The 25,302-nt window shown below is 38.4% G+C and overlaps 1 protein-coding gene and 1 pseudogene across 1 annotated transcript; one reads left to right on the top strand and one right to left on the bottom strand.

Annotated features, from left to right (window-relative positions):
• Positions 1–2,834: 2,834 nt before the first annotated feature.
• LOC104602975 (alpha-xylosidase 1-like) lies at positions 2,835–7,460 on the bottom strand. The gene is made up of 3 exons (XM_010266856.3): positions 7,149–7,460; positions 6,355–7,037; positions 2,835–5,044 (listed from the first exon to the last, which is right to left on the bottom strand). Exons 1-3 carry the CDS (start codon positions 7,382–7,384, stop codon positions 3,171–3,173), a joined length of 2,793 nt encoding a protein of 930 aa, XP_010265158.2. The 5' UTR covers positions 7,385–7,460; the 3' UTR covers positions 2,835–3,170.
• A 12,595-nt stretch (positions 7,461–20,055) lies between these two features.
• LOC104603112 (ABC transporter G family member 10 pseudogene) lies at positions 20,056–23,984 on the top strand (annotated as a pseudogene).
• Positions 23,985–25,302: the final 1,318 nt, after the last annotated feature.

Genomic DNA, 25,302 nt, shown 5'->3' with positions numbered 1-25,302 from the left:
CACCTTTTACAGTGAGACAGCCTATGAATTTACTACTAGAGTGAAACACCATCATTGGCTCAAGTTCAACAGTCCGCTGGACAGCCATTGCGTTCAGCTAATCCTACTTCTTAAAAGAAACTTCAATTTAAAACTGTTTTTTATGGTTGAAAGACAACAAACAAATTCGGGCTTTTTGAATTTTTACCAATTCCTTGTAGGTTGTCTGGGTGATTTCCTTCTGAAAAGCCCCTCTGGCCTCCCAAACGAGAATTAGTGGAGTGGGATATGATAAAGCTGTGTTGGTCAGGTCAAGTTCAAGATCCATCGACATCCGTAAGAATATCCAAACTAGTTTAAGAGCAAATTAAGGGCACATTTGGATCGTGGGAATAGGAGTCCGGAATCCAAATCAAAATTGGGCTTTCTGATTTCATCTGTTTGATTAGACAGAATTGGAATTCCATTCTCATTCCTGATGGATTGGTATTCTCTATTTTGAGGGAATGACCATTCCCTCTCTCTCTCTCTCTTGAGAATAAAATCTCATTTAATTTTAAATCTCATTTCAATTTTTGTTTGAACCATACAGACTGGAAATAGATCATTCCGATTCCGATTCCAAAGAGACCCTAAATAATTAAAACATTAATAAATAATTTCATAATATTTTTTGGGATTTTTACTGTTCAATCCACCCCTAAAAATCTTAGCTACACTGTATAGGTGGGATGAATTTGATCATGGATCGATGCCAAATCCATGGACAGGATGCGGTTTATAGGGGGGCTACTTGTAGACTAGGAGGGGGTTGTAATTTCAAATTTTTGAGGTGGAGTGCAGTCTACTTATCCCTATTTCATTTCTTTTTTCTACTCACGACTCCAATTCAAGTAGCTAGTGATTCATAGCTTGTACGATCTTTCAAACTCCTGGGAATAATCTGGAACTGTTGGAATTCCATTAAAAGCAAAACCATCATCCTCCCCACTTTCTTCCATTTTCTTATCTATACAGGTCATGATTAGGGGTGCAAGTCAGACGGGTTGGCCGGGGTTATGGTCAATCTAGGCCTGGTCCTAAAACTTGGGCTTAAGGTCCGAATTTGCGGTCAAGCCTGATTTTCTTAACCCAAGCCTAGCCCGTATTATAATTTAATGCACTCGAATTGGGCTCGGGTTGGTCAATAAATCCACTCTAAAATTATAAATATATAAATGTAATGTATTTATATATATATATATATATACATACATACATACACACACACAGACACATATATATATGCAACATTTACATATATAAACATATGTATGTATAAATGTATATAGTTAGGCCGGGCTCTGGTCGAATTTGGGCTACCTAAGGGCTAGACCCGAGCCCGGCCCAAAAAATTAAAATGATTGACTTCTTGGGCCTAAACCCAGCCCAAAGACCAAAAATTCAAACCCAACCCGTATAAAATTCTGGGTTAATCAGTTCAGGCTCGGATTGGGCCTTCCCAAGTTGCACCCCTAGTGCTGATCTTCGTATTGACTTTTACAAAAGGCTTATGGTGGGGTGACTTCCCTTTCTTCATTGCCCTTCTAATTTCTAATGAAGGTATTGCACAAAACCAATAACAATAGATAGTGGTACAAAATAACGAAGTAAAACAAAGATATGAAAAACAAGAGAAGAAAGAAAAAACAGAGCATACATAGACTTATGTGGTTGGGCCTTTGCCTACGCTCACAGGGGGTGGAAAAACATAGATCTATTAAAAATATGATAATGAGTGTACAAGATTTGAACAACCTCTTTAAAAAAATACCCTACGCCCTAAGCTCAATATGAGAAAACCCAACAATATAACGGGCTCAGATCTGCTGTTCACAAGTTGTTTTCACATTCTACCAACAGGACATTACATCAATGCATTGGGAATATCTCCGGGATGTGTTCCTGATATACTAGGGTGATGTGCTGTAGGTAGAGATGTAGAAACAATTTGTGAGGGCCTTTGGGTCAGGTCCATCAATAGAAAATGGGTTGGGTAGTCTGTGTGGCCCAACCCCTCCACATCCACCACAGGGGGTGTAACGGGCAGTTTTGCAGGTTTCATTTTTTGTTCAACTTTGCCTTTTTCTTTAAGCCATTCATGGACATCTTAGCTCTAGTTTTCCTTTGGTAAGTAATAAGTACCATATACAGAAAAAAAAAGCTGGTTTCAAAAGGTAAACATTCAAATTTTCCGCTTAGGGAACTATGATTTAAGGCTGTGTTTGGTTTAAAAAATGGTAGGGAAGACTGTACATGGTTTATAAAGGTTTCCTACCATTCCCTACTCTTTTTTTTTTTTAAAAAAAACCAAACACAGCCTAAACGATTTCTGTGAGTTCTTTTTATTTGTTATAAAACAAATTTGAAATATGAACAACCACGTAAATACAAAAATAATGTATGAAACAAAGTTGAAATCTATAAGCTAGAGGTTTCTTGCTCAAATTCCATTACCAAAATACGACTGTTATTCTCTTGAAGGTGCGTTTGTTTCAACATAATCTCCATTGAGCTATCCAAATTGGTTGCAAAAATTTGCATCTTGTTCAGATTTGCATTCATGTGTTTTCAGTGTATAATTTGCAAGCAGGCTGATGCAAAATTGTCTCATTAATTTTAAAGGAGAAAAGGGAAGCCAGTGCACGAGGCTCCTGTCAACGTGGGGTTGGGGGAGGGACATGCATGAACGGATGAACCTTCACCCCTGCACACTGTTTTCAAAATTTGAACACTGATTATCCAAGCTGAGATGGAACAATCCAACGTTGGGCCAAAAGCTCACCCTCTAATTATTTTAATAGGAGAAACAAAGATTAATCAAAAAGAAAGCAAGCCGAAATTGGACCATTGAACTGCCAATACGGCCTTATGACTTGCAGATTTCACAATTAATTTTGATTCTTCAAAGTTCAACCCAAGTTGGGGGAACTTTGAAAAGAAAGGAACTAGGAAGTAGGAAGGGTCCATATATAAGTCTTTAGAGTAGTCTTAGTTTGCTTGCAAGGCAAGAGATGAGTAGTTTGTCTGTTCACCCTTAACAATGGGTAACCCAACAACAATTGTAAGAAAGGAAAAAAGAAACCGAAAGAGAACCTGAAATTGGGAAAATAAGGGCGGGCATTGAGAGATAAATCTCCATGCATTCAACCTCATCCTTTGACCCCAATTTTCCAGGACATAGCAAAGTTCTTCCCAACAGGCAATTCTAATCCTTGAACCTCAACCATCACCGTCTTCTCTTTATCTCCCCCATCTTCTAGCTTCTCCAAGTAGTTGTGTTCCGAAGCACTAAACTCAACGTTTGAAAGGCTTGAAATTGGTTCTCCATCGACCTCAATAAACAGATCCTGTCCTATTCCACCCAATCCCAATACTGTTACCTTCTCGATAATCCATCCATTCTCCAAGGCAAACTTACCCTCTTGAACTTCCGACCACACCTTCACCGTTTTCTGGCTAACAGTGGCATACAAATCTATGTAAGTAGAGTACCCATTTCCAAGCTTCATCTCTGGAAGCTCGTCATCATCAAGGAAAAGCTTTCCTTTAGCCAGTCCCTCGGCAGCTCCTGCCGGGAATGTCACCACAAGGCTGAATGGCGTCATCCTCGCTTCTTTGGATGTCATACCTCCCCGTTGCATGGGGATGATAGCGTTCTGATACACATGGACATTGATGACATGCAATGGCGCATCAAGCGTGAGGAAGTGTCCTCGTTTGGAGATAATAGTCTGCTTCATATCGAATAAGCTGTACCAAGTTCCTGGAGCAAACAGTACCTTGACTTTTGATGTCCCCTTCCTCAAGACCGGGGAGACCATGACGCTGCTGCCCAGCAGGAACTGTGTGCTCAAGCCGTAGGACTTAGTGAAATTGGGGAACGTGAAGAACAGCGGCCTGGCCATTGGGGCGCCAGTAGTGTGAGCTTCATAGTTCAAGGTGTACAAGTAAGGGAGGAGCTTATACCGCATGCCCAGAGCATTTCGAGCCGACTGTGCAACCGACTTCCATACATAGAGCTCCTGGCTAGGGGAATAGTAGTTTGCGTGATCCCTGGAGAAAGGGTAGAATGCCCCAAGCTCAATCCAGCGATTGCAGAGCTCTTCTGTGGGCGCTGGGTAGAACCCACAAATATCAGAACCCACCATAGGTATCCCAAATATGCCAAAATTGAGAATAGTTGATATGGAATACTTGAGGTCCGCCCATTTGCCCTTGTTGTCACCAGTCCAATGTGCAGCATACGATCCTGACCCAACAAAGGTGGAGCGTGATAGCACGAATGGGCGCTTGCCAATGAGCTGTTGAAGCGCCTTGTGGGTTGCAACGGCTTGAGAGAAACCATACAGGCTGTGGGCATCGTACTCCAACACCCCATTGTAATGAACAGCACTTGTAGCAATTGTTTTGTTTCCTATCGGGGCTAGCGCCCCTGAAGCGTTTATCTTGTAAGGTGGATCATCCCATCTAGTCTTATTTATCACCTCACAGTCCAAGCAACAGAGCCACCCAGGGTTGCCAGGACACGGTCTGTTCTTTGGGATTCTGCATTTACCGGTGCAGAAGTTGGAAGCTTCATTCATATCAATCCATAAGCCATCAACAGGTACAAGTTCACGGAACCTCCGGATCTCGTCGCTCCACCAGCTTGCAGTTTTGGGATTAAGGTAGTCTGGGAAGTAGACTGGCCCCGGCCAGACTTGAGCCAGGTACGGCTCTCCTTCATACTTTATGAACACATCATTGGCCATGCCACGTTGGTAAACTCCATAAGAGGAATTCACAGCAATCCCAGGGTCGATGAGGACAATGTATTTCATCCCTCTGGAATGTAGTTTTTCCACCAATGCCGAAAGCTTTGAACGAGGGAAGTTGATGGGGTCAAGGGTGAAGTCCTTGGCCGCATCCATGTGGTCGTCGTCAGTCCACATCACATCCAGCGGGATCTGGGCCTTCCTGTAGTTCTCAACCACAGCTTCAACTGCGGACACATTATGGTACCCCCATCTGCATTGGTGGAAACCTGTAAATTTCACATTAACCTAAGTCAGTGTTGTAAATTTCTGATTGCTATACATATAAACTCATCAGTTTAGACTTTAGAGGAGGGTGAGCATTATAAAATATTGTTTTGAACCAAGCAGAAGAATTAAATGATGACTGGATGTCTCATAGTCCAGACTTCCAAGGACAAACTATCAGAGGTGAGAAGGCTTTGAATCAAGAAATTAAAACATCAACTGCACTCTATTATGTTTATGTCAAAACCCTATCTAATTAACAGTATAGGGATGAAGCCCCAACCCCTCTTAATTAAGTACTGGGTGATCCTCGATCTGATGCCCATGGTGGGCTTCCTCAGTGAAAAAGGAAAAATCTTTTTCTCCTCATTAGTAACAGTAAAAAGAAGGTTTTGTCTTCAATGTGTAACTTATTGAACCGACGCGGGAGGTGGGGTCGGAGTAGGATGGTTCCAACACGACCCAACATCAATTTAATTTTCTTGTTTTCTTATTTAATTTTTTCAACAGCCCGGCCTTTCTCCTGGGAAAATAAGGAAACTGTGTCGGTTGATTCCTCACGTCTTATAGGGAAAGGGCTTGCCCTTAGCAGGACAAACATGAAAATTAATTTGTAGCTTTTTGTAAAGCTAGCTAGCTAAAAGGCTGAGATTCTTTGCTTTCTAACAGACAATCAAAGCATAAAAAAAAAGAAAAAGAAAAAGAAAACAGACAATCAAATCATGGGAAGGGTTAAGGGAAGGCCTAAAATTCTCTCTTTTGTCTATATTTACGATCAAGTCAAGTTAAGAAGCATATTACTATTAGTCAAGTAAAATGCAAATTCAAGAGAGGGTTACTCAGTAAAACATGAACTAAGCTTATAAAAAAAATACCAACTACAGAGTGTTAAAAGAACTAGGTCCAATTCAACAGACCATGTGATCATCAAAAAAGCAGGCAATGTAGGTAAAAATATGATAACCATTCACCACCAGTCAATATTTCATTAAACTAATCTCTTTTAATTCCAATAAGAAGCAGCATTATTAATCATCTACTGTGTCCAAAATGGAGAGCAATCAAATTATCCTGATTTTAGAACTTCAAGACTAATTAGGCCATTAGCCATTTTTAATGGCAAATTGTATGATCTGCTGTCCTCTCGACATAAAGCAGTAATTACACATCTAAACACAATTTGCATTATATCCATGTGTCTAAAGAATGAACCAGAGCTGGCATTCAATTTATATATTTAAGACAACTGAAAAACCTAAGGTAATAAAAATAAGAAGGCGAATCACAATAAATTTTAGATAGCAAAACATACCGAGAGCCCAGTAAGGCATGGGAGCAGGACGACCCACAAAGGCTGTATACTGATCAACAACAGATAGAGGAGTTGGACCTGCGAAAAAATAGAAATCCAACACACCCCCAATGATCTTGTAAGTCAGGGAGTTCCCCCTGTAAAACACATCCATTCCATTACTGTTCAGCAACAAAACTGCATGTGCTGAAGCCTCTCCACCAGCATTCCTCAGATCCATGTAAACTGGATGAGACCCATATAAATCCATATTGAGATTAATTGCAGAGATATCTGTGGTATACAGAGTGTAAGGATCGTTGGGCTGTATCTTAATCCCCTTTGGTTGGGTGTTTTCTCCAAGCCCGTACAGTGAAGCATCTTTAGGCAATTTGGTTGAGATTTCAAGATATTGATCTTTGAACACCAAATTTCCATATGGGTCTGATTCATCAGCACTTGAGTTGAATAGGACTTGCCCATTTGATTTCCTTTTCACTGCAAACCCAAACGGGTCTGTAGTATAGCTGAAGATAAGCTCATTGCCTGAGTACTCAGAAGCAGTAAAAGGAAGTTTTGTAGACTCCCCAAGAGTTTTCTTCAATGGAGGCGGCTGTTGTCTTGGTAGTAAGTTGTATGGAACCTCCCATCTTTGCTTCTCTGCATCAGTTATGTGAACCCTTAAGCGATCCTGTGTTTCATGCCTAGAAAACCAAACATCAGAAGCATTTTCGGTAATGATCTGTCAAAAGAGATTGATACAAGATATCCACAAAATGAAACAGGGTGAATCACTAAAAGGGAGGAGAATGTACTTGACAAAGAGCAGCAACTGAGGAATATCAGGACCATATGTGGTGGTCTTTTTCTTCACTTGCAAATGACCCAGAAGGCCTCCTCCATTAGGGTACTCTTCAATGGAGATGAGATGGTATCCCTGGCCAATCTTAGTGAACGATGAAACAGAACCGACACAGAGAAGAAGAACAAAAACAGTGAGGGCTGAGAGAAGGGATGATGGACGAGAAGAAGAAATCAATGAAGAGAACATCTTTCAGTGTTTACAGTGGTGAAGCTTAGAGTTAGAGGTCCGATAGGACTGCTGGTGTGGGGTTTAAATTAAAACGCAGAGAAGTGAAGTGTCATCTCACATGCATGTGATGTCGCGAGGTGATCAAATGTTTGCATGTGATGATGATATTCTGTGGGTCCTATCTGTTAGCTTAAAGAGAAGTATCCAATGCCTGCTCTAGCAAGAGACGTTTTATATTGTATCATCTACGATTCCTAATTCACGGTGTTAAAACTGTAGTCAAATTTGAATAGAATCATCTTGCGGCTTCAAAACATAGTAACAGCCTAACAGGGGAGTGGGTTCTGATTCAGTGGAGAATCTCTCGTTTTAAAGAGACAATGCCCCCATCTCTAATTCTCTATCCCATCGGGCTTCAGGCATGCATGCAGAAGAGATGACCAATCTCGAAGGTGGGCCATGAGGCCATTAATAAACAGATTGATAATCAATTCGTATATACCCGTAGATTTGGAAAGCTGCTATGGTATATACTTTATACGCAATAATATAATATCATAAGATTAAAACGAAAACAGCTGGTTTAATATCCGAGATAAAAAATAGTAAAGTAATGGGATCAGGATGTCCTAAGCATAACTGTCTTTATTAAATAATTAAGAAATTAAGATGTGGTTAAATAAATAAATCCTCGTAAACAATGAAAATGTTGTCCTAATCTTCTCCCAAATTTACCTTATTTTAACAAATTATCTAATCTTAATTCTTACATGAATGAATGTGAAAACTATCAAAGGAGATACGTTGCTTTTTTCAATCACTTGTCCCCAAATCTTGGACATCTCACATTGTTAAATCCAAATATAAATTATTTAATGAATAACTATCCCCTTTCCGGTATAATCCCTATTATTCATCTAAGGAACCAATAAAATTAATTTAACCACTGGGTCACGGGTTCACTTATCTGACCGGTTTGATCGTTCATCTAAATAAAATAAAAAAAATATATAGATAAAACACACACACACCCCAATGTCAGTGGAGCGGGTGAAATAGTAATATCACTCCTGACCCGACTCTATCTGGTTGGGTCAGGTCGAACTTGATTCGGGTTGTTGTGGTTTGGATTGTTGCCATAGCGGCTGCAGCGTTGGAATGTTCATACATAGATTGGGTAGGGTTCGGATAATCCCTCTACCCTCTCTATTTTAATTGGGTCGGGTCAAGTTTGGGCTGACATGAACTTGGTACTGAACCCAACCCGTTTGCTGGTTGCCGGACCAAAGGTCCAACCTGTCTGAGACAAGTCTAACAATGGTGAGTATGATCTTCAAATAAACTAAAAGAAAAACTAGTAAAGGACAAGATGTTAAGACAAATATTTTGGATCATGCAATCAATTTTGCAAGATAATCATAATCAAGATTTGTCTTTATCTCTTGAAATTCATTATAAATTGATCAATTGGGTTCATATACTTTCAGGGTGATCTCCCGGTTCTCACCTACTCATAGCCCTAACACACAACTATCAATCAAACTGTTTGATCTTAAATCAAATGGATTTCAACTTTGTCCTTTATACAATTTCTTTCTTTCTCTTTTTCCTTGTTTTAGCTGATGGATTTGTCCTTGGAAGGAGCAAGCCACCAAGAGATATTGTTTACAATGACTTTTCAGCATTTAGCCTAATGTTTGTTTCGGTTGTGCAATTATAGTCCTACCCATTATTAGCAAAACATTGATTAAACTATTATTTTTCTAATTGCAAAAATAAAATTTGTAAGTTTTTTTATTTAGGCTTTTTAATTTGCTATCATTTTAAGTTTCTTTCATTCTTTTACTTGGACGGTTGGACATACTCAGGTCAATATATTTTGTATTTCTCTCTTAATTTGCTAAAAGTGGACATTGCATCCTATATGTGTCAGTGTTTTCAAACTCTTGTTGATCTGGATGGTCAAACCATTGGCCCAAAAACGTTTAGACAATCAGTTTCATTTCACCCTTAATCCGTTCTATGGCCAAAAATCATTGACTTGGTCAGCGACCTACTGACTCAGGTGGTTGAACCATTTACCAATTTGACTCAGACAATGGTACTGTTTTTTATTTGAATTATTTTTTAATTTTTTTTTTAATTTGGAACAGGCTATGCATTTGAATTAGACAGTCAAACCACTAACCTAGAAACCAGTGGAAAGCAGTTTCAGTTCTGAATTGATTTTTAAAACATTGATTTGCACTATTATCTGATGCACTATTTGCACTTTTCTTTTTCTAATTTGCATTTATTGGCCATGTAGACTTTACATCTTAGAAAATGATACAAAATTTGCACCACTTTTTTTCTGTACCTTCATTCATTTTTTTTTCTCTCATATAAAGTGGGATCACATTATTTTACTCTTCTAAACAAACAAAACAAAACAAAATATAAAATGAAAATAAGATAAAATTTGCATTCATTTATATTTTATACTGCCATACAATTTGAGTACCAACAAACCGAGCCCTACTGTTTGCTAGGACTACTTTTTCTTGATTCCCTCCTATTAGGACAACCCTACCATTTTACATGTGATGAGAGGATCATAACACTAAGAAAAGCTATTTACATTGATCTCTGATCATTTAACTTACTATTAAAAACTAAGAATCAAATAACACTATCACCTTAATTTACCTTTCCTAATTACTTCTTGGGGCCTGTTGTTGCATAAAACTCATCTAACCAATCACCTACCGAAAAATCAGAGCAAGGTCAGAAGGTGAAAACATATAACAGTTGCCATCACCCATTCATGCTGAGCTTTGGTGTGTGAGACATGGCTAAATTCAGAACCCAATATAGGTAGGTCTTAAACTTCACCGCACATGGACCCATGGTTACACTAAACAGAGTTTGTCATATCTCAGCCTCTCAGGGCGTACTCTTCATTGCAGCACTGCTCTACACTGTAATATGAAGTAGAGTTATGGCTCAGGTCAAAGCATGGGCAGCTACCATTGGTCGAGTCCCGCCTAATTAATTGGATTGTCTCTTATATCCAATGGAACCTTCGCCCAACCCAGTTAAGAACATTTTTACCTGCACTTATTAATGGTTTTTTTTTTCTTTTTCTTTAAGTTCCAAATCAAGCCAAATCTCTTGGATAAGACCCATATATACAAAGGTTCCAAAATCTGAAAGCGAGAATTATTGATGGGCCCAGACTGCCGTTGACTGTGGAATCCACAGGCCCAAGACAAGCACTGGGAAAAAAACTGTCAGTCGTTCCATTTCCTCTTCTTGTGAATTTTCTCATGAATTTTCTGCACAATGAATTACATTGTGGAGTTCATGGAGTTGATAGATAGAAAGAGACAAATTGCTGGTGATTCTAATTCTGTGGTTATAGGGGTTCAGGTGGTGGGATGGGTGAAATCATGTCACCCCTCATATAAGATAAATGTTGATGGCTCTATACACCTTTTACTCTGGAATGGGTGTGATTATCAGAGACTACAAATGAAGGTAGTTTTGTAGCAAGTCAGGTAAAAAGATTATCTTAGGTTTCAGTCGAAGAAATAGAGGTACTGACTAGGTCTAAGCCTTTTGGATGTAATTCTTGCGGGAGACTCTTAATATTATCAATTCCCTATTGGAGGAAAGCTACATTTCTACATGGCGTATTATCACAATTTTTGCTGATTGTGCGATGCTGATTGGATCCGGTTCGGATATGATAAACACAGTATTCATTTAACATGCTTACTTATATTGTGCCTAATCGATATATCCCTCGGTGTTCAGTGGCATATACGTACTTGGTCTAGGACTAATGTACGTAGCTCATGTGATGGCCAAGCATAGTTATTCAATTTCTTCTCCTTGTCATACTTGAAATTTGTTTCTAGACTTTTTACATTTTGTATTAACCTTGGGATATGCAAAATATTAGGAGTCAGAACTTATGTCAAATTTAAATAGTAGCAGTAGGTATGAAATAATGGTTAGTTTATAAAACTGTGAGTTTCAAAGCTTTTAGTGGCTCAATATTGATATTTTTTCAATATGGAGCACATTGATGCTTTCAACCTTACAAGTTTGAACTTGTATTTTCTTGGGAAATGGTAGAATTTGGGTGAAATTCTATTCCATCCGGATATTGCATGTTATTTCAAATGCATTCTGCGTATGTTCTCTTATTTCACCTACAAAGAATATAACTTATGGCCCGTTTGATTCATGGGAATAAGGGTTTAGAATTAGTTATTTTGATTTTAACTATTTGATCGGACGAATCAAAATTTCATTTCTATTTTTGGTGGAATGGCATTTTCACATTTAAGGGAATGGTTATTCCCTCACCCTTCCTTAAAAATGAGATTCTATTCCAACTGATTCCAATTTCAATTCTGGTTCCTATTTTAATCAAATAGGATATAAAAATAGACCATTCCAATTTTTATTCCAATTCTGACCACGATCAAAACGAACCCTTACTTAAAAGCTTTGGAACGAGAATAATACAAAGTTCTCAACTGCTCACTGTTGCTTCCATTGTCAAATGGTAGAACATTTAAACTAGAAAAGCAAATTGACTGATTATGATTTGAGTGCATGGAATATAATTGATTCAACCAAATCAATTATCCACTAGTTCCATTTCTCGAGGTGCAAATAAAGGGCAAAAATCAATGTCACCTCTGAAGCAAATACTGGGAAGGAAAAGGGGAAGAAAAGATACCAATTAGATTTGTCATTCCGGAATGGAGGAGGACGTCAACTGGACCACTTGGAGGAATGATACATTCTCAATAAATATAAGCCTAGAGAAGCAGAGAGCCATTATAATTTATAAATAAACTCCAAAAAATGTTTTTGTTAAATTGGAGTAAATAATTTGGTATGGGCAAGTGCTTTTGCAAGAGAAATGTTGGCTTTGTAGTTTAATGGGAAGTCCATTTCTGTTATCTTAAAAGAATGATTTTCTTTTTTCATTATCTCATTGTATTTATGCATGTGTATGAGAACATTAGAAGTAACAAGGAAAAAGAGGTAGCCGGAGATCCGGAAATCCTAGGACTCAAAGCATGAAGGAGCATCTATCAATTATGTTTATGAAATCCAAAGGAGTTTATGTTATTAAAAGGTTCCGTACAATAATTCCTGCCTTCAGAACAACGGAAAAGGGAGAGTTCCCATCTGTGCCCCACGAATGCTCCACTTCTGTATTTATCATCGGAAGATATTCCCCATATATGCTGTGAGACGTTTGTGGGGATGTGAATTTGAGGAATACTAAATTGTGGTGGTGTTATTATTATGAGGATGAGGAATACTCACATAATGGAGATTTTATTTCTAAAAAAAAAGGAGGAAGAGGGGGGGGGGGGGGGGGGGGGGGGGGGGGCGTGGCGTGGGGGCCTCAACTCCAGTAATGGTGGACAAGGGAACATACGGATATGTTACAGCTTATGGGGGCCACAAGCTATTCTATTTCTACAGACCCTAAGGCTCCAAACCCTAAATTTAGATATTGCATGAGCTGAGAATTATAGAGCACTTAGGAAAGCTAACTTTTTCTCCTTAGGTCATGCATCTAGTGGCCCAAGATGAAAAGATATCCATCCCACTGCTACATTTTGTAAAGATAAGGCCCTGTTTGGTTTGTAGGAATAGGAGTTTAGAATTGGAATAGGAATGGGTTATTTTGACTCTAATTGTTTGATTGGACGAAATAGAAATCTCATTCTCATTCCTGGTGGAATGGCAATCCTCCATTTAAGGGAATGGCCATTTCTTACCCCTCCCTTAGGAATAAAATCTTATTCCTATTGATTCCAATTTTCATTCTCGTTACTGTTTAAATTAAACAGATTATGGAAATAAACCATTTTGATTCTGATTATAATTCCAAAAATGGACCTTAAAATCATTTCGAAAAAAAAAAAGGAGAGAGAACATGAAAAACTGAACGGAAGTACACACGAGGACAGCCTCTTATCAAATCCTAGCGCTTTGTTGTACACCCAAAATTGAAAATCCTCTAACCCACTATAATCAACAATTGAGACCTATCCATCCACATCAACCTCCTCTGGTTAATTGGGATTGCTGAAGGGACTTCAAGTCACAGAATCAGTAGAATTCAGGCATCACAGAACCTTGGGTTTCCACACCATTCGCAAGGAATGATGCTTTCCCATGTGGCCTTTAACTGACAGACAGATAGAGAGAGAAAGAGAGGAGTGAATTCGGCCATAGAGAAAGAAAGGGAAAAAGGGAAACAAGATTGCAGAGAGAATACAGTAATAGGGATGGGCGCATGGTCACTCTTGACTGTTAGGTGGGTGATGGTAAATCTTAAGCAGCTGCTGAGTCCGTGAATGAACAGCGATTGAAATTCACATGATCACGTGGATGCCTACCACCATACTGCACAATGCCATAAATCAATCTATTTATATATTTTGGAACTCGATTAATCAATCCATACAAGGACCTTTTATAGTTTTATTTTGGACGAGGTACAAGAAGCCCTGTGAAACAAAATCTGAAATGCATCTCATATATGGATACGCCTTCCTATTTGGAGGGCCCGCATAATCAACCATCTACCTAATTGAAGCAGCAGAGTAGTACACCCTCCCTCCCACCAGTATGCTTGCCACGTGGCATATGTAATTCAAGAGGGGAGAGGTGGGAGATGGGAAAAACTTTAGCTGTTGGGGGTTAATAGCATAGGCTGTTGAGACAGTTTCTGGAAATGTCACATTACCATGAGAATGGGTAAATTAGTTATTACATCTTAATTTATTTTAATTAAATACCAGAGCATGGGCATGAATAGGTGAACTGCCCAGAACATGCCCAGCCCAGAAACTGTCTCAACATTCTATGCTGTTGGGCTCCAACAGTCAAAGTTAACCCGGGGAGATGGGTTTCGCTACGATAGGTAGATGTGTCAATTGGACTGGATTTGGTCCAACCCAATCCAATCCGATGTGAGTCCACTTATAAATGGACTGGACCCAATTCAGTCTAAATGCAATACAAACCAAATCCAATCCAATCCATTAAATGTAAATGGACTGGATTGGATCCAATCCAAACTTAATGAAATATACAAATTTATATAAAAAGAAAACATATAAAAAATTACAAAAAATATATTAAAATGAAGAAAATATGAAAATTATAAAAATACCCTTCTGGCATTGAAAAAGCACTTTTATGAAAGTACTTTCATAGAAGTACTTTAATAAAAGTACTTTGATAAAAGTGTTTTTATGAAAGTACTTTGTAAAAGTGCTTTTGTAAAAGTAATTTTATAAAATACTTCTATAGAAGTGCTTTTATAAAAGTATTTTTGTAAAAGTGCTTTCGTAAAAGTTCTTTTCATAAAATTACTTTTATAAAAGTGCTTTTGTAAAAGTGTTTTCATAAAAGTACTTTCATAAAAGTACTTTCATAAAAGTGATTTTATGTTGACTTTAGTTTTTATCAGTTTCAAATTGGACAAGGGTTTGGCCTCATGATCAGATTATTAGAAATTTGATTTAGGTCTAATTTAGACCAATAAGAATATGGACCAATTTATTTTAGATTGGCCCAATACAATAATTATAATGGACCGTCCAAATCCGATTTGATAAGGTTTGGATTGGACCAATCCAAAATCGATCGATTGACACCCCTATAGATAGGGTGCGTGAGGAACCACAAATGCATCAATAAACAACATAAAAAAGCGTAAATGTGCCACATCTATAAGAAATTCACCTAAAAGATAATAGAAATTAAATTTAGAAAAGCATTTTGTTTTTTTTTTTTTTAAATAAATGTGCCATGGCGTTTTTTTTTCTTTTCCTTTCCTCTTTTTGCATAAATGGACCTCAACTCAAAGTCAACAACAAACATGATTTTTGCTCATTTATACTAAAACTGTAAAGGAAAAATCCATGATATAATACCGAAAAGACATGATACTATAAGAGTTTTAATCAATTAAAGCACCCTTGCGAATTGTGTTGAATACCACTAGACTTTTATAAAAAAAAAAAGAAAACCACCCGATTGATCACCTCTTTTATAATACCGGTTAATTGGATGTAAGTTTTTCTGGTATCATGTCTTTCTATATCATGATCGAACCCAACAATAAAACACTAATATAGGAAGTTATTTTTAATTACAACAGTTAAAAAACAATCAATAAATTTAAAACCCCATCTTAGGTTGTGTTTGGAATTATTGTCACTTTTACTTGCAAAGTTTTAGGTTGGTAAATACAAATTTTATAAGATTATTTTTTTTTTACCACAAATGCTTTGAATTATCAATACAATATTTGGTATCAGTGTTGTTTTTTCAGGAAATCTCAAACCTGATGTTTCTACTATAAATGCCAACACTCAATCCAATGCCTATTACATATTTGTAATGTAATAAGACAATTTCACAAAAAAAATTATGTTGACCAACCTAAAATATTACAAATAAAAGCAGCAATGGTATCAAATACAACTTTATTGGTCGGCAGATGATCGGCAGCCTAACATGCTCCCATAACAGTGTGTTGATATGTTGGGTGTGAGCATAAAGAGCTGTAACGTTCAGGAAAATCAAACTTGTGTTTGTTTGAGAAGACAATCCAACCACGTACTGTAAGAAAAATTTGTGTTTGAAAGGGCGAATAGTTTGGAAGGCCTGGGAAGGGCAATTTCTATTATAGTACGGTAGTACCCATGGTAAAGGGTCCAAAAATGTTTTGACAAATCAAAATACCATATGAATTTGGATGATTATCTCTACACTACACTAATAGAAATAAAACGCCTTTTAAGAACGTATTGTTGGAGCAAATAACATTACGCTCTGATCTCAAAACTACACGTTACATTTAGTGCTTGATCAGTATTGACAAATGAAAACCCCAATTTTATTTATCCAAAGGAAGAAAGAAATAATTTCATCATCTTCAATCAGTATTTGACATATTCTAGAGAAGAACAAAGCTCTTTTCTCTAAGTCTATGTTTTCTGGGAATCCTTATTATATTTCTTTGAAATCTTAGAACCATAGACTCTTAATTTGGAGTGGAAATAAGACAGTCCAGAATTTGATTTTAGAACCATAGAACTAGGGCTTCTAAAGTTGGGGAGATAGGGTTTTTATACGGGAATCCTCTGATGTTAAAAGCAGAGGTATCCAAACTAGTTGGACCTTGGAGGATCTCTTCTTCGTAGACTGGAGTAAAGAGTGACTGTGGCCATCGTCTACAGTCTGTTATTATTGTGGCCGCCGGACTGGAGTGAAGTGAATGGGATAGGGTTGGAGTCGTATATTTGCCTCTCGGGTTAGGCGGTTAGCAGAGAGAAATAGACGAGGGGGTAGAGTAATGTTATAGATGGAACCCAAAAAGAAAATTTACTTGTTTTAACTTTTCTAACACATAGTGCAGGTTACCGTTAACTTTGAATTGCAGAAATTTGGATTGGCGTGTTCCATTTTCATTGGTTGTCGCCGTAGGTTGCAGCAACTTTGGTCGCAGCAAATGTGAACTCCCTACAATGCAAGGGCAAATGGGCGATACACTTAAAGCTTATAAATACACTTAAAAAAGTTTAATTTTATAAATTTGTATTTTCTTGGCAAGTAAATTAGAAATATATAAAATAATTAATAAGAAAATCTTCAAGCTTATTATAGTCTACCCAACTTCAGCTTCAGCCATTAACGAGCCCCCAATCTCTTAAAAATCTTATTTACTAAAAGACAAAGCAATAAGCTCTTACAAAAGGAATATTCAGACACTCAAAATACTAAAACCAGGAACATGGTTTTCAAAATCGGACCAGACCGGACGATTGAACCGGAAAAATCGGGAACCGGTCACCTGACCGGTTTCGTTTTCTCCCAAAACCGTTGATTTTGGTCAACAAACCGCTGAACCGGCCAGTTAACCTTTCAAATGGTTTTGACCATTTTCTAATTTTTTTAATTTTTTTAAAATTTTTTATTTTTTATTAGAACGGGCCAGTTGTTCAAATCGAATGATCGAACTGTTCGAACCGATAACCGAACCCCTAACCAGTTCGTTTTTAAAAACCATGACCAGGAACGTTGGATCTCTCATTCCATTCAAAATAGAATACAAGGCCATATACATATTTCATACATATTCTATGCAAAGCATAAATTGAGTTCTCATTTTATAGAAAATGGAAAACATAACCAGGCAAACCATTCCCATAGAAGCCAATCATTTCACCTTAAAGCCATGCATTTGCTGTATTCCTCATCACACAATTAGCCAATCAATTCCAAACAGGCAAACATGTGGGGAGAATACTAATTACGAAAATCCCGAAAATACAGTCCCAAATCCTCCAAACTATGGCCCTCGTCAAGAAAAGAAATCAAGAAATAAAATTGTCCACAATCAAGTAGCAACCAGTGCTTATCTTTAGTCAGACCTATCCCTCTATGGATACTAGTCATTCAGTTGCAGTTAAGTTCAAAATGGTTTTTTGTCTTTTTTTTTTTTAAAAAACTTTTTTTATTAGATTATGATACCATTAAAATTACGTACGTGAATGGGATGCCTGCCAGTGATCATGGATCGGTCAGGCCGGGCTGGACTTAGCACTTATGTTAATGGCTCTAGTCTGTAGTCTAGTCATGGGCCTGGTCTGATCAGGTCCAGGTTGAATCGAGCCTGGTTTAAGGCCTATGATTTCAATTTTCTTTATAATTATCCTTTAAGTGTCATCTAATTTTCTTTATAAATCAATTAAACGTTGACAAAAAATGAACAGTTCCAAATCCTTGTCTCTTCTGTTCAAGAAAGTTGGGGTCAACAGAATGTCCATTGAGACGTGGCCCCGACTTTTTAAAACAGAAGAGGCAAGGATTTGAGACTGTTCAATTTTTGTCAACGTTTGAGTGATCAATAAAGAAAATTAGATGACACTTGAAGAACATTTATGTCTTTTCAAACGCCATTTAACAGCTGATTAACAAATAAGTACTAAATTGTCACGTTTTAAAAGTTCAAATACTGAATTGTCGTGTTTTAAAGTTCGGGCCCAAAATACAAAATTTCCCTTTTTTAAAGGACAAATCCTTTTAAACTATTCCTAGCTTTTAGGAAATGGACTAAAACTTCCTACTGTTGTGATTGCATATGGGTGCATCTACCCCTACCATTAGGACACGGTCACACATTCCATCTGCTTGTGATTGCATGTGGCTGTTCTAGAATATTTAAAACCTAAATTTGCCCTTTTTGTGGTCAAAAGTGTCATTCAGCCTTGGCCCCTTGGAAGATGAAGCTATTTGGTATTTTCCTCTCCATCTAAACACCTTTGAAACAACAAATCAGTCCAGCATTCTTCATGTCCTTGTTTTCAAGGGCCACACTCTAAACGTTATGTAAAACAATGACTTGCAGCTGGGTTGTGGAGAATGAGGCCTAGTTAAAATTTCTGAGGTGGGTTCCATTGAGGTCTTTCCATTTTAAAATCTGATTTTAGATAAAATTTCGGATTTTAGACTTAGTTTTGCTCAATAAAATCTGTGATTATGCCCCTGATTAAAACACACACACATAAGTTTTCCCAAGTACTTTAAGCCTCGTCTAATTATATTGACAGTTTCTACTTTCTAGTATTGAGGCTCTGATTGTAACGTGGGAGATGATAAAAGAAACATAGGCCACAAAAAAAATCAGCTTTGGTTTACTAGAAAAAATCAACTTGGAGTATTTTTCATATTAGGATTCACAATAAATTAATAATTATGTTAGAAAGCAAAATATCGGTTTTTTGCCCTGAGACAAAACAGTACTGAAAATTTCTTGAAGAAAAGCTCTTCCCCAATAGTCCCTTGATATAATAAGAAGGCCTCTATGCCCCCTGTTTGGTAACCAATCAGCATCCTGGTTCTCTTCCCTCCAAATGTGCAAACGCTGTATCTCAAATGCTTGATCCTCTTTTAATCTGTCACATTCTCTGGTTATCCATTCACATCCATACGATCTGTCAAACACTTTGTTGTTGTGTTGGAATTGCTTACCATCCAACATTTTCAGCTCCACCACCATTTTGTGAGTTGCTACCCAGCATTCTGCTAAGTTGATGGAGAAGATACCGAGGTTACCTCTACAAATTGATAAGATCCTTCCATTGTAATATCTTGCAATGCATCCAAATGCTCATCAATTCCCATTTAATTGATAAGCCAGAGGTGTCAAAGTTTATGTTCATTGTTCCTTCCACTTAAACCCAACTTTTGTCTTATCCTTATGGAGGAGTCCTTTTAACTCAACTTTTTGTCTTATCCTTACTTTTCCCCACTGACCCGTCCATAAACGGAATGGGAATAAGGGTCCATTTGATTCATGGGAATAAGGGTCTGGTCCCAATTCTAATTTCTGGCAGAATGGCGTTTCACCATTTGAGGGAAGGGCCATTCAAGCCTCCCCATTTGGAATGAGAATCTCATTTCCACTGATATAAAAAAAAAGGAAAATTCTTGATAGGTATCTTATACTTTAGGCCGAGTGCCAGTACTTTAAATCATGATCATGGTGTTTCAAGACTTTAATCTTCCCCTAATGAAAAACTTTAGAATCCTTTTGATATAGACAACTGATCAGAATCCCCCCTCTCCCTCTCTCTCTCCTCCTTCCCTGAAATACTGATCAGATTCCCCACTCCCTCTAGCTCTCTCTCTCTTTCCTCTCTCCTCCCCTCCCTCAAATCTGATCAGCTGATCAGACTTCTACTGATCAGATTCCCCCCTTCCCTCTAGTTCGACCAAAAATGGCACTGCTTCCGATGGAAATCTTGTTGGAATGATTCCACTGGGTAGAATTTCCGGTCAGGTTCTTGTCAATGATCAGCCCATGGATGCTGCACATTTTCGGAGAGTGTCCGGCTACGTCACCCAGCACGACGCGCTCTTCCCGCAGCTAACAGTCGAAGAAACACTAATGTACAACGCCCGTCTGAGGGGATGTGGTGGGCGTAATGTGGCTGCAGCGAGAGTGAGAGCTGCTGAAAGAGCTGGGGTTAGATCATGTGAAGGATTCGAGGATTGGCGGGGATTCAGATCGTGGGATCTCAGGCGGTGAGAAGCGCAAGGTCTCCACTAGAGTTGATTTAGTCCATGACGCTTTTGTTCTTTTGATCGATGAACCAACGTCAGGTCTGGGTTCTGCATCAGCTCTCCATGTGGTCACGCTGCTGAAAACTATGGTGCTGAACCAAGGTAAGACAATTGTGTTAACTATCCATCAACCTGGTTTTCGCATTCTCGAGCTGTTCAATCAAGTTGTTTTGCCATCAAATGGAACTGTTCTTCACCATGGAATAATGGATTTCCTCGAGAAGCGGCTTAAGGATGCTGGCCACTATATTCCGTGCCATGTCAATGTGCTTGAGTTCACCATTGGTGTTACAGAGACTCTTGTTAGACAGATTTGTATGCCCTTAGCTTCAATCAGTATGATGTACTTTATGAATTTATTGTAAATGAATAAAAGTGCATATTTGATTCATGTTCCCTTGGTATGTTTCTGTGTAATACTCTTAAACTAGACACTTAATGTGACTCGTGTTAGTTTAAAATGTTCACAACCAGTGGATCGGTCTGGAGAGACCTATCCTGATAAGGTTGACACTGTGGTGCCACCAAGTCGGTTGGGGTGGCCTGTCTCAACTGCCAGGGTGAGACCCTAGGCACATACAATGTAGGATTGATTGAATCTTTGAACTGGACCAGATTTCCAATATTGCCCTGGACCTTGGAGATTGATGGGCAAAACTAAAAAGTTACACCCGACCCCTAGACTCGATTATGATACTGCACTAGGTGTCGGATTGGGCTGTCTTTGATGTACCAATCAGTGAGATCCTTAGCGGGGGTCAAAACCTGGGTATGTTGGGACAGTCTGAGAATTCATCTGAGTGGGTGATCATAGTGACAGGATCAACCCCTTTGTCGGACAAAGGTAATGATCGGGGATGCACTCTCACTGATGGAAACCAAGACTGCCGGCAGCCGATTTCAACCGTTGAGATTTGTTTTGCAAAGTATATTTTATATGAGATATAAAAGTATATATATTATGGTTTCCAAAATGTTTGTAAGAAAGTTTTAATTCTCGGGATCCATATAAGTAGAGAGTGCAACACTGTTCCTTGCAGCTGAGGGAGATGTCCTCTCTTGTCGGGCAGTGTATGATCATTATGGGCTGAGAGGTTAAGTGTAAGACCATTGAGGATAATACCTGATGGGCTAATCTTGCATCTGCCCACAGTCCCTAGGTGTTACAAGGTGGTTTGGCCCAGGGACCACTTAGGGTAAGTTTTGGGCCCATAGAGCCCATTTGATGGGTTTCAGGGGGTGCATTGTCCATAACAGTGTATTCGGCCAGGCCTTGTAACAAAGGCTGGGCCGAACCCATGTGGCTGATGTGTAGATCAATGCTTGGGTCCCACGCCGTACAAGGAAGCCCAACTGAGCAACAGTTAGGAAGGTTAAGGAGCACATAAGCTTAATGGGCCTAAAGCCCATTTCGAACTGGGCTATTTAATTAGTTAATTATGGGGCGAATTCTGAGATGGATTAGCAGATAGGATAGGGTCTTGACCCTATCCACTCAGAGAGTCCAGATCTAAATGTGATTCAGATCTAGAAACCTTTAATGAGATTAGGAGAAAGCTAATCTAATCTGTAGATAAGATAAGGATTTATCCTTATCACCTAAAGAGAGGGCTGATCCAAATATGATTTGGATAAGCAGCTCCTAATTGGATTAGGAGCTAATCTTTTAGGTTAACAAAAGAAGGAGGGGGCGGCAGCCTTCAGAAGACACATAATCAAATCATCTTCAGTGCTGAAATCACAGAAGAAAGAATTAAGCAACCCTGCAAAATTCTTTCTTGCCACTTCCCTGTTCTTGCCGCCCTGTTTGCTAGTTCGATCTCCAGTTGTGAGAGAAGTCAAGATTTGATCTTGACATCAGTTCTTGGAGGAAGAATTGATAGGAAGTTGTGCTCACGTGCCATCCTGCTGTTTCTTGCGAAGGACAGAGTTCTTGGAGAAGAACACTGCTGATTCTGCTCCATCCTGCACTACGCCATCTTCAGTGGGAGCAGTCTTTGGATCCTTCCTTGGGCGTGAACACCTTCGTTGGGAGATATTGTTTCTCCATATTAGGTATAATCCTCTCCTACTCCTTTTGGTTCAGATCTGGTTCAGTTTATGGTTCAAGAATGATCCTTGAAAATATGATTTTCTAAAAAGGGAATGCGATTCCCAATTGAAGGGAGAGAAAAATTTTTGAAATTCGCCCCCTTGTTCCACAATCTTTGGGCATCCATTCGATGGATCTCTCATCCCTTCAACTCTGGGTATACAAACCTCGTCGACTCTTGAAGGCCAATTGTCAATTGAGGATAAAGCTGCTGAAAATCATCATGAAGAAGACGAGCAACAAGAAAAGCGGGTTGACGACAACTTCGGCATCTGATTCTATCGAAGAAAAGCATACCCAAATTCTCGTTTTCAAGAGGTCTTAATTCAAAGCCAGAGATTCTGCAGCAACATATTCAGAACCAAGCAACTTTTTGCGGCCCGAATTATCCAAGCCTTAGTGGCCGGAGTTGTGCTGGGAACCATTTTCATGAATGTTAACAATGACACCACCCGGGCCAGGTTGCAAGTAGACCTGTTCATGAGCCGGGTGGCCCGATGGGCTGGCCCAGCCTAGCCCGACCCCCGGATGGGATTGAACATGTTTCTAGGCCCATGGGCTTAAACTCGGGCCAAAAAGCCTGGCCTACAATAAAATCGAGCCGGGCTCGGGTTTTGTCAAAATAGCCCGGCCCGACCTAAAATTAGACTTAAAATGGGTTATTTGATTATGTCCATTTGAATAAATTTTTTGATTTAAGAATGTAAAATTGTGTTTTAAAACGTAAAAGAAAAGGAAAAAAACCATCTTATAGGCCCATTGTTCATTTAAATAGGAAAAAAAAACATCTGAATTTTTATTTCTAATTTGAATAGGGAAAATTGTAGTTTTTTTTTATTAGGTCGGGTTTCGGGCTCGGGCTGAAGCTTCGGGCTTTTTATCAGGGCCGGGCTCGGGCCCAAGTTATAGGCCTGTTGGTCGGGTTGGGCTCGGGCTCGGGCCTAGCGTATTTCCATTAATGAGTAAAAGCTCGGCCCGAGCCCGGCCCATGAATAGGTCTAGTTGCACGCACAACTCAGTTTCTTCGCTTTCAATCTCACTTTCTTGCTCTCTTCAACAACAGAAGCGCTACCGATTTTCTTACAGGAGAGAAGAATTTTGATGAGAGAGACCTCCAAAGGAGCTTACAGAGTCTCGTCCTACGTAACAGCCAACACCCTGGTATTCCTCCCCTTCCTTCTACTCTTTGCTTTTCTCTATAGCGTTCCCGTATATTGGCTAGTGGGTTTGAGAAGAGAAATCGATGGGTTTCTATACTTCTGTCTGGTGGTGTTGCTGTCGATTTCATTTGTGGCATGTTTCAGTGCACTCTCCTCCCCTCTGAAAACGACATTACTTCTAGGATTCTTGGCGGCGCAATAATTTTCCAGCGTCGTGTATGTTGAAATCAACTTTCCATGCAGTACATTCGTCTGACACCATCGGCTTGAGGGGGCTGGTTCTCTGTAAATGCAAGAACAGTGGTTCCTATTTGCATTGCTCGATGGGTTATTTTAATAATTTTAATTAGTCGAAATAGCACTGGGGGTATTTAAGACTTTTTATCCTCTATCCGATGAAAATCTAACGTTGAATATCAAATTGGCCCAAATTGAAAGTTCGGGTACTAGATTGTCACAATTTAAAGTACGAATACTAAATTGACAATTGGCCTAAAGTACATGATACCTATTGAGTATTTGATTTTCAATATACCTATAGGATCATCTTAGGCTGCATTTGACATTTCTTATTTTAAGGATTTATCTCCTTTTTATGGTTTAAATGCCGGTATGAATACAGTTTTTAACAGAAAAAAAAAGAGATAAGTTCTTAAAATAAGGAATGCCAAATGCGTCCTTAATCCATTGCAAAGTACAAACCAAACTGACATTGAAGGCTTAACTAATGTAGGCCGACCCAATCTAACTTAGCCCTACTTTAGCAAGGTGTCTTGATGACTACTATAAGTCCACAACGGGCTAAAGTCTAAAGCATTGGGCCATTTAACGAAAACAGTGGCTAAGTTTGGTAGTGAGACAAAATAGGTTGTAAATGTAAATCCTATTTACACATGTTTTACAAGTGGAAAACCAAAATGGCCTAATTACTTCTCTGTATCATCCCCTAGGGAACAAATAGCAGTTTGAATATGATGCCAACCCTACACGTGACAGCCAATCTTTAAATTTAGTTTCTATCTAATTCCAAAGGGATTTGAACTACTATTTTTCAGTTCAGTGAATTTCCTCTCATTATATATATTAATTCATATTTTTTCTTATTAAATTTTATATTTAAGTTTTTTTTATCACTAATAATTATACTAATTTTTATTTTTATTTTTAAATTGAGCTAGGAATACAACTATTCTTCTACCTAGCTGAATAAAAAAAAGAAACAATTCTTCCATCTAGGTGGTTTATAAGAAATTCAAACATTTGGACCAAATGCATCAACCCATTATGTTATAGTTAAACAACCAAAAATTTAAATAAAAATAAATACAGACATTACAAAACAAAGAAAGAGTCTGTAAAATAAAATTGGGTACATCTCTAATATTTTATATTACGTATATTAAAGAGAAATAACTGATGAAAAAGACTTGTTTTTGTTGATAATGGAAATGAAAGAAAAAATTTAAAATTGACCCAAAAATGAAATTGTTTTCTTATTCGGTAGAAAACGTTTGAGCATA

Source organism: Nelumbo nucifera, chromosome 4 (genome assembly GCF_055504915.1).
Source record: "Nelumbo nucifera cultivar China Antique chromosome 4, China Antique-T2T, whole genome shotgun sequence".
NCBI lineage: Eukaryota > Viridiplantae > Streptophyta > Magnoliopsida > Proteales > Nelumbonaceae > Nelumbo > Nelumbo nucifera.
The sequence above is the reverse complement of the archived record's forward strand: the minus strand, read 5'-3'. Positions and strand labels throughout refer to the sequence as shown.